The sequence below is a fragment of the Rhea americana genome, unplaced genomic scaffold (genome assembly GCF_003343005.1).
Source record: "Rhea americana isolate MKP2758 unplaced genomic scaffold, rheAme1 scaffold_5, whole genome shotgun sequence".
Lineage (NCBI taxonomy): Eukaryota > Metazoa > Chordata > Aves > Rheiformes > Rheidae > Rhea > Rhea americana.
Window position 1 is genome coordinate 6,162,978 of NW_028186645.1, and position 15,741 is coordinate 6,178,718.

The following is a 15,741-nucleotide window of genomic DNA, read 5'->3' on the forward strand; positions in this document are numbered from 1 at the left end:
CATTTAGGCAGTAAAATAGAAAAAAATGACAAGAATATTGCCAGCTGATGCCCTTTGCCTTACTTTGACTGTACATTTCTAAATACATCAAGAGAAGCAGGACTTTTTAATTACAAAACTGATTATTAATAATACTGCAAAAGGTCATGTCAGAAATGTTTTCCAAATACTGTTTCAATCTGCATGTTAACATTCATTGCTAGTGTCTCTGCTTCATTGCACACTACATGCCAGCTAGACCTTTGTTAAACATATTCATGTCTTCATTTCTGCATGTAAACACACTTTATTTTAATAACATTTCCTAAAAGTATCCCTTAACTAAAGAATACAAGTTGTTAAGGTAACTCACTCCATTTAAAAGTTACCCAATTTTTTAAAATCAGTTCCACAGAATACTATCCATGACCTTTCCTGTCTATCAGCTTTTGAAACTTTACACAGTATTTTCCTATTTTCAAATACGTATTTTTCTTTCTCAGGTAACTATGAAAGACAATACAGACAGCAAGAAAAACAGGTCACTAGCACAGACGAAAATGTAAACTACTTCAGACAAATTAAAATTAAATAGACAGAGCGAGAAAACCAAAGAAAGGAACACTCTTCTTTATAGTTCCTTTCATTTGTAGTGCAGTTTGGTGCTCTATCTAATAAATTTCACTTTGAAGTGTGAATTTTAAGGTAGATGGCATCTTTTTAAGGCCACTCACCTTATAAAGAATGACAAGTACTGCCTTTAACCATATCTGCCGAATGTGAGGCTTGAGAGACCAGAGGGAGCAGCGAGGAGGCTGCTGAAAGTAATGCCTTAACTGAGGACAAGTGCAATATTTCAACACCTGCACTACCAAGGGAAGAAGGTGTTTTCCAAGGCTGATGTTATAGTCCATCACCTGAAAAGAATATTAACACTAGAGTTAGTTTACCAAAATCAACAATGCTGATGTTGAAAAACAAAATATCTAATACAGTTTAGATATTAGTTAAGTAAAAAGAAGCTTATTTTTAAGGCTTAATGGCTTACACTATTAAGTAGAAACTTGCCAGCTTGTAATGACTTTGTGTTGCATATATTCCTTTGCAGTGAAACTGTTGGTTCATTACTTACCATTGCAAAAAGACACACCTAACAGCACCTGCAAGCTCCACCCAGTAGGGCCTACAGACAAAGTATGCATCAACATTCAATCCAAAGCTTTTTAAAGCATCATTCTGGGAGACAGTGAATCCAGCCAGGCACAACTGTGTGAAACGTATATAACTGCCAATCTGCAAGCATACACAAGCTAGGTAATGTGACTCAGCTGATCAAACTGCTGTTTTTAATGACATTCTTCTGCAACACAGCTGTTCAAAAAGGAAAAGGGAAAAGTGAGCTCTTACAGCCTTGTGATAAGCTGCAAAGTAACAAATTAACTAAACTGTTTAATGTTCAACTGTTTAATGATTCATTTTAACCATACAAACAGTAATTGTTGAACTGTAAACAAAAGACAGGCATACTTCTCACTTAAATACTCTCCTTGTACTGAAAGATTTCAGCATATTTTATTCCATGAGAGAATTACTATTCAAATCATTTTACGTTGAAAGTTAATGGACTGCTCATGGCCAGCACCAGTTACGAAAAGGAAAAATAGGTTTCTACATTAATTCTGTGACTTAAAAAACTTTTCTCCAGCACCTAATCACTGCTATAAAACACTTCCCCAAATTGTTTGATGCTATGAAAATAAATAACACTTTCTATTTTACTGTAGATAAGTCTTCTTTTAGCTAGATATGCAAAATGAAACAAAAGAAAATGTGTTCTAAAAAAAAGCATTTTATCTGGCACAGTGTATATTGCCAGGTTTATTGGAATGTTTATAGAATAAATTTTGCTGGAACAGCATAGTATTATAGCATAGTTTGATCATGCCTCAACAGCCAAAATCATATTATGGTATACCATATATGTTTAAAAGACATGAACAATCGTGAGAGTTTTTTTAATTATCATTGCCAGTTTTCATTAATTTCTCACCAGCCTTGTAACATTAGCTGTTTTTTTCTTAAGCCACATATTCTGGAATTACATAATCAGCCAAGAATCCCAAGGGTAAGAATGTGGCTGAGAAGTTGTGAAGGAAGTCTAAATATTTAACTCCTAAAGGATCTATGAATAAAGATAATAAAATATACCTGGCTATAGAAAATATTCATCATTTTTAAGTTGTAGTGTTACTGTAGCCAGTTTGCTATTGTTACTGCTAGCCATAAATGCTTTGCCTCCTTAATGAACTTTGAAGAGCATCACGCCACTTGGTGCCTATCTTATTGGCTTGAATCTTGACAGTTTGCTACAGTGTGGGCATAAATCCTCACTGACATGACACAGTTGTGTTTTCTAAGGACACTGCATTGTTAACTTTTATTATTTTTCATCAATCTTGCAATATTAGCTGCTTTGCTTTAAAGCTGCATGTCCTGGAATCAGCAGCTGGACTAGATCATACCTAGGATCTGCAAAGCCTTTGCCTCTGACACTGACAGGTAGTTGATACCTAGAGAGATATAACAGCAGAGCAAGCAAACACTTGTGCATCCCCTAAAATCTATCACCTCTCATGATCTACAGTTTAAATGGACTTCACCTTTTATCAGGAGCCCTGTACACCTAAACAGACATTACTTATCACACTGCTMATCATCCACATCATCCATCTCCTTTAGAACTGTATTTCTGCTTTTTGATTTTGTTTTTATTAGAACGTGGAGACATACCTAATTTGCAAACACAAAATTCATCTCCCAAGTTCCCTTCTGAACAGGCTGATTAGTGGTTTCTCCCTRTAAAATCCTCTAGTTCAATGTCCAACTGTCTCAGATTTTCCTGCTGCACGCAGAGAGGTTAAGAGATGAATCCCATGTCTACCCATGCAGGGTTGTCCTGTCAATCAGATGGCATGTATCACCAAACATGGTCCTGCCCTGCAATGCCTTGTGCCCTCAGGCTGACCTTTGGTGATATAGCATGGTTCGGACAAAGCCATCCATACAAGGAAGACRGAGCCCTGCCTTAACACAGTACCTCCTGTAATGCAGACAGGCCTTCAGTTAAGCARATACATTTTTTAAGACATCTTAGGCAGATTTAGAAGAAATGAGGCTACAAATCCTGAGCAGAACTCAGTCTTGGATCTGGAGCAGAGCACTGCACTGCTACGTTCCCGCACATGCTGTCCTTCTCCCTCAGACAGGATTGTACAATATTGCCACCATGCGGGACAATACTGAACTGACTTCAAGCAGCAAGGCATTTCCACATTTCCTGCTAAGGAGGGAAAAGGGCATTTTACTCTCTCAAAAATTTCAAATACTCAGATTTTATGATGCAAAATGTTAAAAGAAGTCTTTGATAATGTTCTCTTGAACTCCAATCAAGCTTCTATTAAAACCAAGGAACCAGCACATTAGCCCAGGCCCAATCTTTGCAGAGCTGACAAGGAAAAAGAAAGCAAGTAGATATGACCTGAAGGAGGGTCAGGGGGATGTAATTAAAACAGATTTTTTTTCTTTTTTTTTTTAATAAAAAGTTCCATACAGACTTTTCGTTCTGCAAATGTATACTGGGATTGCATCAAATAGCATTTATTTTGCAGCAAAGGAGATTCCCAACAGAACACATCCTTACAACTGAGAAAAAAATCCCCTCAAAAAACAAATTAGAGTTTTGACATCTACAACATRGAGGAAAAATCCTGGTCCATTGAAGTCCTCTACTCCACTTGACTTTAGTGGAGCCAGCATTCATTCATGAATCTTTTCAAACAGAAATGGTGAATTTGACTACCTTGAGACAGTTTAAAAATAGATGAGGAAAGGCAGGACTGATATTTACAGGGGCAGTAAGTAGTACTTCTGAAAATCAGGTCTTTTGAGATCTTTGTCTGAAGTTTGGGCATTCAGACTTGGAAAGTGTTCAGAAAAGTGTGGAACATACTGCCCTGTGATCTAAACYGCCACTTCTGGACTCTCAGTACAACATAACAGCCTGAACTTCCTTTCACATTCTTCAGCTTAAAACTGTACAAGTGAAAAATGAGCCAGGAACAACATACAGTAATGCTGCCCGAAGACAGTGGATCAGGATGCATTTGCAGCTRTCCAGCTTGCACTGACACCTTATTCTTTGCCTGCTGGAACACAGATACTTGACTTTTCCATAACTATGAAAGTCTGTGCAAGTTATCTTCATTACAATGAAGATTCAAGATATTCAAAAATATCACTTCTTCCACTGTATGGAAACAGAAAACCTTAATAAAAAGTAAGGTTATGGGAGAGGTAAGGACACCTTTGAGCAATGTTTGAACTTTACAATAGGCATTTTAAGAGCCTKGTGGATATCTAAATCAGTAATACTCTCTTCTCCTCTAAGGTAATCCTTAGATACTGTGATAAAGAGAAATTGTAGAATTACAGAACTGATGAACCTTCTTCATCATAAACAGTAACAATACACTACAAGTGTGCAATGCTTTTCAGCATCAAAAAAATGCTCTTCCAGTAAGAATTAAGCCTCAGAAGTGGCTTGTGATATAAGGAATAGCTGCCRTCCCTACTTTAAAAGTAGAAAAAGAAGGTACATGGCAAGTGCTCAAAGTCATTTATCATAGCAGTATAGATTTTATGAAAGGGGCATCACTCCCTAGGAAAGAGGGAAAAGAAATTTCTAGCACAGTTTAAGGAAGGACCACAGTGAGTCTCCTGCAAAGTAAGGAACATCAGAAATCTTACAGATTATTCACACAGGGGACAGGCAATGGCTCATGGCTTCCAGGTCTTCCTCAGTGGGAAAGCAGGAAATGATACGTGAGGAAAGTGAGGCATTCAAAGGCTATGGAAGGAGTGTAAGGGGCATCTAGAGCAGTCTCTAATTTTTCAAACATAGAAGCATTTGCGCGCACACACATGCTACCACTATGCTACCAACGCAGCAAGTTTAGAGCACGAGCATGAAGGTATTTAGCATCCTCCTCYGTAACAATTTACTCTCAAACAAAACTCTACAGAAAGCACTTGACTAGATTAGACAGAGCTTTCTGAAGAKTAAAGATGCAAGTAGCCTTCCATGTTCCCAAAATCACCTCAGCAGGYTGAGGAAATGTTCAGTAGAGTAAAACACAACTACCAGACACGGCCATTATTTTGGTACAAACGGCTGTGCAACTGCAAAGAGAAAGAGCTGCAAAAGGTAGTAAGGGCCTCCACCTACTTGTGCTATTCCGGCGATAAAGGCATTAAAACAGGTTGAAACACGCATTTTTTGTGGTGCAATCATGAAGCAGCCTTCCTGCTGATCATAGCCAAGCAGTACATACAGATGGCGCTTGACTGTGTTGAAAGCCTTAGCGCTGCTGATGTCTGACTCAGCGCTGCTCTCATCCTTTGCCATGAACTTCATGAGCACAGTAATGAGCTGGTGGACAGTCTGGTGATCAATCCCAGCATCCTCTGGCAGCAGATCTTTTATTGTATTATCATTCTCTGGAGAGGGTTGTCCTATCAGTACAAGAGAGACGTTGGTGACATTCTGGCCATTTCTCAGCTTTCTCACACTTAATAAAGCTGCTAATCTTCCTATTCCAGTGCACCTCTACCAAACTGAGTGTCACTACTCCTTTGTATCAATGTGAATTAAAGGCAAATCAAACTCTATGGCCACCAAATTCTCATCTAGCATAGTTTTCATTCTTTCTCAGCAAATATTAGTGGGCATCAGTCTTTTCATTTTCACACTCCAGATTGTTATGGATTTTTACAGTATTTCCATGTACTTTTAGAATTGTTTATTATTAACAGACTCCTTCAGTAATTGCTTTTAGAGGTACCCTCTTCTATCTCACCCTCTGCGTACGGCCTTTTATATTACTAAAGATGTCTAGTGCTTAGCAGTTCAAGTTCTGTGCTATATTAACAAGAGTGACTGAATTCACAAAAAGCAACAGGTATTTTACAAATCAGTGTATCGGATTCTTTTTTATTAATTATGAAAATGTGAACGCTACAGCACAGTAAAGAATGTAATGACATATATGGTCTGTTAAGCAGTACTTTAGATAAAATGTTTCTCTATAAATAAAATAGACACTTTACTTTCAATAGAATAATTAACAAAGAGAAGAGAAAATACTCTCTTGGACAGCATCGAAAAGGGGGAGATACGTAAAATTTAAGTTTTTAATTACAACATTAACTTTAATTAAATATCATTACTGTTAATTGGATAACAATTAATTTTAATTGTTATTAAAATATATTCTGATGAATTTTCTGATCTGTGGCTAAAAATCTGCTAAACGACCAATAATTGTGAGATTTTAAAAAGAACTAGTAAGTGCTGCGCAGCAGGAGAAGGAAAGCCATTGGTCTTCTGGTTTTCAAAGCATCTATGATAAGTCTAAACCACACTATCAGAATTTTCTTCCTGTCAGTGATTACTAGGTACTTGCACCTTTTTTATATATGTATTTTAGAGAAAATTGAAATTTGCTGTTCAAGTAACAACCTAAACCTGGGAACTGAGGCTTTAAAATAGCAAAGTATGTCTAATAAAATCACAATGGCTGAGAATGCCTATCGTGAGACTGACAATTCTCATGTGACAGGTTTCTTTAACCCTAACATAGGGAATGGTGCTAATAAATAAAGAACTATCATTTGCTTTCATATCTGCTCTTCGCACCTTTATTTCCTGTTACAATCTGCACATATGTTTTGTAAGGACAGGTTGATTGCCAACTCTCACTGGGCTGTTATGATAGGGCTATAAATAGTTCTGATTCAGATACTCTTCTAATCCATTTCATATCTCAAAGTTAGTGCCTATGGGGGCAAGGCATTCTCCTGTTCAACTGATTATGCAGTAAACTGATCTGTTCTGATTGTGAACTTTCTGTCTGTTGAAAATATTTTAAATCCTGAAGAAAGAAGACGATCTGAAACTGAGATTTTCACTTCCAGATGGTACAAAGTACAAAAGGCTCAATCTGAGCAAGAAATGTCAGTGATCATCATTATTCAGAGATTATATACTTACCTGGGCCCTGCTGAGCTAGCTATTCTACAAATGTTTCACAGAGGGCTGCATCTTCACAAAATGTTGTTAGTAAATAAAAATAAGGGACTCAGGATGGCTGTAAGTATACAGAGGGGACCACTGCAACTTACAGTACCTGCTTTCAAAAGCATTCTGTCTACTGGCTCTCTAAACCCTGAAGGTGAAAGATCAACACGAAGACAGGATACACATTGGGCCAGCACACTTAAGATTTGCTAGTGTTCCTGTAGGCAATGAAACACAGGAAGGTGAGACACTAGTAGCACAACTGACTGCTTTGAATAATCTCCCCCAGTCCTGAACAACTGGGGGTAGTTTTCAGTACGGATCTAGAGTAAAACTTGAACTTAACTTTGTGGAACTACACTGAGACACGTGAATCACTCAGCCTTTTAGGTATCTTGCACCTTGCATAAGTTTATCTTCTGAGTAAGCAAGAAAGCCAGCACTAGTACCTTGCTTTTCCTATTCCATCAAATTATCCCCTACTCTAACCTACCCGGTGTTTGGTCTGGTGTTCCACCAAGTGCTGGAGCAGACTGCTCATGTCTGGTCAGGCTGACAGCTTAAAAAAAAAGAAAGAAAAAAAAAGCATAAGAACAGCTCTGTTTACATAAGCAGTATTGGCATCTTAACCTTCAGCATATATTCAGTGCTACCCTACATACTTTCATTTGCTTGTGTACTGTTGTCAGGCAGTGAGTGTAACAGTTTGAAACATTTCACTTTTGTGCTCTACAGGTTTTGTGCATTGTGTTTTGTAATTGTAGTTTTCTTCACCATTCGGTTTTGCTGGTACAAGAGTCATCACACAGGTTCACCTGTGCAGGATCAGAAGCTAATCAAGAAGGATTATATAAAAGAGTCCCAAAATATGGTGTTGTCTGGTTTGGAGAAAAGAAGTTACCTTGATGAGTTCAGCAGATCATTAGTACCCAAGACTGAATGCTACTGTAAGCATAGGAGTAATATGAGGGGTCCAATTTGAATGTAAGACTAATTAGCATTTGTAAAATTCTCTAAATGAGAATGGGTAAGCTTTAGTTTTGCTTGGGAGATATCTTTACAACTCTCTATACAGGCCTACGATTTTCCAGCACCTAAGTTGTCCTCCTGTGCAAGATGGCAGGAAGGATTTGTTGCATGTACATTCCTTTCTTGACAAAGGAATTCTGAAGCTATCCAACAGCTCATCCAGGACATGAAGAGTTGTTTCTAAGATGTCTAACGTGTATAAACTGATCAATAATTACAATTAATAAATAAATTAGTTGAGTAATTGTTCTGTGAACACTATATCTATTTTATACAAAATTATTGTGTACTAGCCACAATTAAAAAACTAAGATCTATCTACCAACTAGTCTTAAAACATTTTGTTCTAGCATTTTAAATAAAGACAGCACAGACCTAATTTTGTCTGTATTCTTCATCAAACTTACTGACTTGTCATTATCTGAATAATGTCCAAATCAGTCAGAAATCTAAATTTGCTATCCTAGTTGGATAAATATTGACATTTCCAATGAGTGCCCAGCAATAGGATACAATCCTACGGGAGAAGATACAGGCGTATCACAAAAATATAAATAGATACTCAACGAATTTTGGTGGTTAAGGTTTCTGGAAGGGAGAGCGCTCTCTTTGACTCCACTGGTCCCTTCACACTGTCCCTCAGGGAACGCACACTCTTCTGACGATTACGTGCGAAACGAGCCCTCTTGATCTTCCACATTGCTGCATCACTGAGGTTGGCGACATTTGTCCGGACAGCAGTGATAGCTTTGCAAATGCAATTGACCAAGTTAGGATTCATTCCACAGCATGGTGAGGCCCTAATGCTGCCAAGTGCAACTGGGCCCCAGGTCCCATTGAAGTCAAGAACACTTCATACAGGTTCAAGGGGTCCATCTGCAAGGAACTCATTTGCATGCGCTCAGTCTAAAATCTGTAAAACCCCAAACCACTTAAGTGTGTTTAAAAAAAATAATGCTGTTCCTTCTTTGTTTAGAGATTGGACAAAACCAGACTCTTGAACCCAAAACCTGAATTTCAGGATAAGGGAGTATCAGGTGCCCTCTATTTAAGATGGCAGAAACCTCATAAGTACAGTTCACATTTAGTGCACTCATAACAAAATGTGGCCTCTAGTTCTACCTCAAACTGAAATTCTGTCCTGCCTACACCTCTCATCCTGGATCTGAACAGTGCCTCTAAAATCTTGTGAGTGTGGTTATGTTTTTCTAGTACTGTTACCAGTAGCATCAGTGCATCTATCTCAATGGAGTCACTGATCTTCTTCTATACTCATGTTTGTGGCACATTCAAACTCTGAGTTTTATTACCTGAGTCACCAAAGCTGATGACTCCACCCTTTGAACCACTTACAGATGTCTTAGAAAAGACAAAGAGGAAAGTTCAAAAGAATCTTGAAAAATATCTTTTGCATTTTTTAAATTAAATGCTCTCAAATATTTTTACTTAAAGATGTGGCCTTACATCTGCAGCCAGAGGTACTAGCAACCACTACTGAGATACCCTTCTCAGGCCATAACAATAGGTCCTAGCTTTGGGCCAAGCTACCCACATATGAAGAAAATATGTTTGCAGCTCCATCTGTTTTCCAGATGGATGCAGCAGCATCACCTGGGCTTTTTTAGGCACTGGACTTCACACAAGTGCAAGAGGAGTCATTAGGCTGTTGATGGAGCAGGTGCTGTCCAGACAGCTGTTCCCCACCTCCTCCAAGCAAGTCAGATGTAAACAGAACTGGCTCATGACCATCACTTGAGTAAGAAAACTTTTAATTATTCAGCATGTTAAACAACCATGCACAGATTATTATTTCAGCTCCTCCCCGTCTCCCAAATGAATAGAAAGAAATATGTAATCTCATCAAGAAACAAAATATGGGACAGGAAAAACCTTTAAGGAAGTTTGTCCCTGCAGGAATAGTTAWCCAAGATCCTGCTCTAAGATTCCAAGTACTTCTTGTGGCGCGTCCCATGCCTTTGTTTTTGTTTTGGGGATCATGCAATTCCTAGGGCTGAGATCTGTCTTTATGCAGACCCTTACATGCATGACCTAGCCCTCTGAGATTAGTAATGTTACCAGCGTTACAACATCTACAGAAGAACAAATAGGTTAATGCAGGTTGCAGCTGATCCATCACAGAACCAGATCATGTTTCAAGCAGGGCTGGGAATCATATGCTAGTTAGAGTAAAACACAGTGCTCAAACCTGACACAGAATATATCCTAATCTGCACCAGGGCAGTCAGAAAGTTATTTTGAGTTATTCTCTTCTGACCTAAAGAATTAGTTTCAGCAAGTTTATGCAGGTGAGGCCTACATCTCTCTCATACCCTTGCAGGCAGCTGAAATTCCAGCAGCTGATAAAAGGTCATCAAAATGATCTGGTTTCTGCTTACTTGTTGGGAAAGGGAATTCTTTGTTGCAGTCCAGATGAAGCTGTGCTTCCAGAGACAGGGTCTCAAAGCGATTCACAAAGAACTCCCAGCTCAAAGCTGGAATATCTGCTTTTAGAAAATGAAGTAGCAAAAGCTTACTAAGAATTGTGGGTCTGTCCTTAACAACTGTGTCAAACTGGAAATCAAGGCAGAGGCAGAGACCCTGTGTAGAGAAAAAACACAAAACTGAGATGTGAAGACTATTACAATTGTTTTTAAAGCAATGGGAGGTCAAAGCTCACATTTTCCATTAATTAATACAGGACAAAGGTTTAGCTCCCATTTCCTAGTGCTTTAAATCAGAAGCAATGCTGCTGATACCAGTAGAAAAGTAAGATAAATAAGGAGATAATCAAGTACCATATTTAGAATGTTGAATTTTCTACACTGATTTTGAAGAATACAAAGATATAGGAAAAAATCTGCCTACTGAGCATTGTACACACTATCACATCTTAACAACATTTACAGCTTTCTCCAGTAACAGTTCAAATGCCATAGTAATCCTTTGTAGTCAAAGTTGGGGCTAGGGCAATATCATTTTCCACACCTATTTTGTGTTTCTGTCAATTATCAAGATCCATAAGGTTTGTCTTACAAGCTACTAACAGAGACAGTGATACTGTATACCTGAACCTCCCTGAACTTGGGGTCAACCTCAGCTTCCTGTCTGAATGCATATTTTTTGTCTCATATAATGAACCTACCTGTAAAGCTGGCCTCTTTATGGTGTCAAGTAATAGCCCAGCTCTTGTAGCTACTGCTGGGTTGACATCTTCCACAGCAGTTAGGAAACAGCAGAATGCATGAGCCAAAGAATACTTCAGTAGGTGGTTTTTTGTCACAGAGTGAATATCCAAAAACCTGCACAACACAGCCACCTTCTCCACTGTAGCAGCCATGCCCCAAGACAAAGAAGATATTCATATTAATTTTGGCAATGGGTTCTTTATGTCCTGATTAAGATATAGATATTTTTAGGAGAGGCATATTAGAAAGCAAAAACAAAAAATAGTTGGCAAATATTATTGTAAATTTGTTCTTATTTTGATCATCTAGAATGACTCATATTCTCCTCTACTCTGCTGCTTTTTTTACTATCTCCAAAAGTCCCCAAACCAGCAAAAAGATAATCACCAATTACAGTTCTCCTAACAGTAGAGGAAGTTCTACCTCTTCAGCAAAGCAACAAACAGACAAAAGGCCTACAATTCTCAAGCCTACCTGCTTCAAATCTCATCTTCCAATCTTTGCTGTTGAAATTGCTGTTTATGATTGTCCAGAAAATGTCACCTCCGTGGGGAAGTGAAAGCGCATGGAGAAGAAGCGGGACTGCCAGAGAAGAAAGCTGAGAAAACTCAGACTTCACAACTCCCCATAAGCTGGAAAGACCAAGAATAGCAAGTCTGCTTATAATGCAATACCTTGGCATCCTTTCTTCTAAATGTCCACACTGTACTGCTGGTGGGAATATGCTTTTCATGACAACCTCTGTGAGCCATTCTAAGCACTCATGCGAACACTACAGCTGCTGGTACAAGAAAAGAGCTACTTGGAAATCTTCAAATACAGCAGAATTTCTTGAAAACCCAGGTTCAAACATCCCTTACACTGAAACACTTCAGATTTGACAAGATTTTAACGAATTCAAGGCACAGTTGCCATGGAACATATCCTATGCTACAATTTAGCATTTCCAACATGACCAAGTTCTGCACGTGGACTACCTTGGAGCCATGAATAATAAGCATCCTGGAATCAATCACATGTCAGGAACTCAGACTTACTGGTTCTTAGATTCAGGACACATTCTCCAGTCCGCTAAAACCCTAGAATTTCAGATCTTCAGTCAAATCAATATCAAACAACTACAAGTCCTGATGAACATACTTCATTCAGAACAGCATATGATGTTTCTTCAGTGAGCTTTCTCCAAAAGTCCTTTTAAGAGGAATCTTAAAACGTGCAGATTTCAATCCTGTTTACTCTGACACTAAATGAGCACTTCCTTTACCTCTTAAAAAGAAAGTGAGATACTGTTCTTCAGTCAGCTCTACAATCCTACAAACTACATCACCCTTTCTCTTATTTTGGAGAGTCAGGGAAAGGACCTCAATTTCAGACAAAGCTACTGTTCAGAACAAGATATTCACACTCACTGTTTGCAAAWCAACTAGCACAGAATATCAAGTTGTGCATTACATCCTGTCTCTAACAGTGATCTTTTTGCATCTATTTATAGTTGGTTGATCCCCTATGGCTGAATACCATTTTCTAGGAGAAGTCTGAGTTGCTGTAGAATACACTACAAAGTGTATTTAAGTATTGGTATTATAGTCCAAAGCTGGCTCAAAATTCAGAAGTCTTCAAACTTCAAACTATCTCCCGAAGTTCTTTCCAATCTAATTTATTCTATAATTMTATGGTTCTAGAGCCTTCTTTCTAGCAAAAATGCTTGCTGCAAAATTTATATTTTGGGGACAAAATTCTASTAGCACTACTTTCCTTGGAAAATCTGCTTGAGATAATCTTGTAGTTCTTTTTTTTAGATTAAGTGAATTAAACATTCCATTTCAGGTCACTTCAAACTCTGATAAGTCACTGACACTCTGCAGTGGGAGCTGTAATATTTAGACTTCATGCCTTCATTTCAACAGCAGGCTTAGCATTCTCCGCTTTGGCTCCTGTAAGGCTCTTTGTTTTCTCCTTGTCAAACCGTTTCAATGCTGCTTTGAAAGTGCAGCTCTGGCCTGAAGGAGGAGCACAGTGGGTTTGAATCTTATCTCCCTGCTAATACAACACCTCAAATAGAGAGAGACAGCATAATAAACTAAACAAAACCAAGACTTACTTCCAGGCAGATTTAGAGCAAAATTAAATGCTGATCAAAATCTTTCATTAAAATCCAAATAYTTTTCATTTTCTCTGACAAAACCCAAAATTATTACTTTTTTCATATTTTCATCTCTGCTATTGGATCCCCCCCCCCCAGGAAAAGAAAACACACTGTCCTTCACCTTTGTTAGGGTTAGAAATGTTCACGTAAATACAGAACTAGAGGACACAAGGTACTYTGGTTACATTTGCAGCTTCATAACTGGCCTATCCAATGTGCCCTTATTCCACTACTTTCCCTTTCCACACTTCTCTCCCACCCTTCGTTAATTTTCCTTATTAAATCTGCAAACTCTTGAATGTAACATCCAAGAACCCACAGCTGGAATGCACAAAGTATGAAAACAAAATGTGTGATAACAGCCTACCTTGCAATCAGCATATGATCCTGAATATAGGCTAGAAATTGTGGATGGTCCTTTCTTGCTATATACAGGCATTCTCCATGAAGGCACAGAATCTTCAGACAGTTCAGCATATTAAAAAGAATATCCGGCTCTTCAAATCTTGACATTTCCTATGCAAGCAGATGTACTACTCTCATCACAGAGAAACCACTTAACCACAAATTCAAACTGAACAAATAATCAGTATTACCTGCAGTATAGTGTATATGAGCTTCAAGGTAACTGGAAGTTGCTGGTAACAAAATTTTCTTTCTGTGTCATTTTTTATAGCTGTTAAAATGTAAGTTACATACACTGTTATTAGAGTATCTCATTTGTGGATTCAAAGTGAAATTAAAGGATGTGACTGTGGTAAGAGGTAAATTAATTCCACCTACAATAACACTGTAGTAAGTAAAGACAGAATAGCAAAGAATTTAGCATCTAGTATTTTTGCTATGTTATATGCTCAAACAGCAATATTTTTAAAGATTTTTGAGAGTCAGTCAGGTTTGCTATCAACATAATACAGCCTTCCCATAAAATGAGTATGTTGAAAGTACTAAATGCATGAAAAAGTATTGACTGTGCATTGTTGGATTTGAAAAACTGCTTCAAAACATTGTATTCCCTTAAGAGTAGAAGTGTTCCACTTAAAAGCTTTACTGAAATACCCACCCCTTCTCACCCCTCAACCTACCAGTGTTCTCTGTGGTCTCTGTGTGATTCCCTGGGTTTTCTCCGTGTTTTGGTGCTGACTTATCTTCCTCTTCTCCTTCAGTTCCTATAATAAACTCAGGCCTAGTATACAGAAGACTATCCTCAAGGTTATCTGTGGGCTCCTTTAAGAACACAGTAAGTTAAATTCATTTCTTGATGTTATCTAAATATATTAGGCCAAATTCAGCTGTTTAAATTATACTGCACGTGGAAAAAAATGAGCCCAAATGAGGCAGAAACTGTCGAATTCTGTGTGATTTAAATACGCAGGTACATTCAAATCACCTGAATATTTAAAATTCTGCATTGGCAAATGCATGCTGACAATGAGACTATGTTTCAAGGATTTATCTGATCTCACTTAACAGAACTACGTATCCATATTGGAGCTGAGGAAAACACGGTTACCGGCCAACGGTTTCACCAAGCTTAGCATGCTCATCTTAGAAAAGTTACTCCATTGCACAGAGAGGAGCAGGACATACTTCCTACTGCATTAGTTACAGGCTTAGAGGCAGGAGTTACCTCAACCACCTTTACATTGAAAAAGGATTAGGCTGGAGTTACTTCTCCTGTAYGCATCCAGGAACTCAGGAGTACAAATTGCCATTGCTACCATTATGTTATGAAACTCAAGGTGGATGCTRGAAATGGTACACCAAGCCCCATTTTCCACTTTTCATTTGAGGCCAGAATCTGAACGGGAAAGGGCATGAGATTATTTTTCCAGCAAAAGCTATGGAATACTGTGTCCACAATACCTACTACTAGCATGTGCATCAAAATGGAATTCCAAACCTTTTACACATCAAGAGGATCACCGTGCCCACCACCAAAAAAAGAAATGACTAATAAAGATCCTGTCACCACCGTGCCACAGCAAGTGAGCACTTGGGATAGGAGGAACAATGCTATCTTCTCAATTGTCAGATGGAACAGTACATATAATAGATATTCAGATGGAAATAAACTCATCACAATGCAGGTACTGCTTAAAGTCATCTGTGACTCTGCAGAAGAAATAAATGATGACTAGCAGAATTTGGCTGAGATTTCTGTGTCCAGTAAAGTTGGATACTCAACCTGAAATATTTCAGCAAAATCTGTTTTTCAAGAGTCCTCAGTRTTTTCAACAATCAAGAACCAAGTAAGGTTTTTCAAG

The 15,741-nt window shown here is 38.2% G+C and overlaps 1 protein-coding gene across 10 annotated transcripts in view; it reads right to left on the minus strand.

Annotated features, from left to right (window-relative positions):
• UNC79 (unc-79 subunit of NALCN channel complex) overlaps nucleotides 1–15,741 on the minus strand; it is a 108,304-nt gene that overhangs the window by 56,772 nt on the left and 35,791 nt on the right. For 7 of the 10 annotated variants that reach the window (XM_085317515.1, XM_085317514.1, XM_085317513.1 and 4 more), the window contains 10 exons: nucleotides 14,560–14,701; nucleotides 14,071–14,150; nucleotides 13,842–13,990; nucleotides 11,803–11,960; nucleotides 11,286–11,467; nucleotides 10,474–10,741; nucleotides 8,711–8,890; nucleotides 7,608–7,673; nucleotides 5,264–5,550; nucleotides 714–896 (listed from right to left, as the gene is read on the minus strand). In XM_085317515.1, the coding sequence (XP_085173641.1) occupies nucleotides 714–896; nucleotides 5,264–5,550; nucleotides 7,608–7,673; nucleotides 8,711–8,890; nucleotides 10,474–10,741; nucleotides 11,286–11,467; nucleotides 11,803–11,960; nucleotides 13,842–13,990; nucleotides 14,071–14,150; nucleotides 14,560–14,701 (1,695 nt within the window). The remainder of the gene's footprint in view (nucleotides 1–713; nucleotides 897–5,263; nucleotides 5,551–7,607; nucleotides 7,674–8,710; nucleotides 8,891–10,473; nucleotides 10,742–11,285; nucleotides 11,468–11,802; nucleotides 11,961–13,841; nucleotides 13,991–14,070; nucleotides 14,151–14,559; nucleotides 14,702–15,741) is intronic. The other 3 variants (XM_085317518.1, XM_085317517.1, XM_085317521.1) reach the window with 2 other exon arrangements.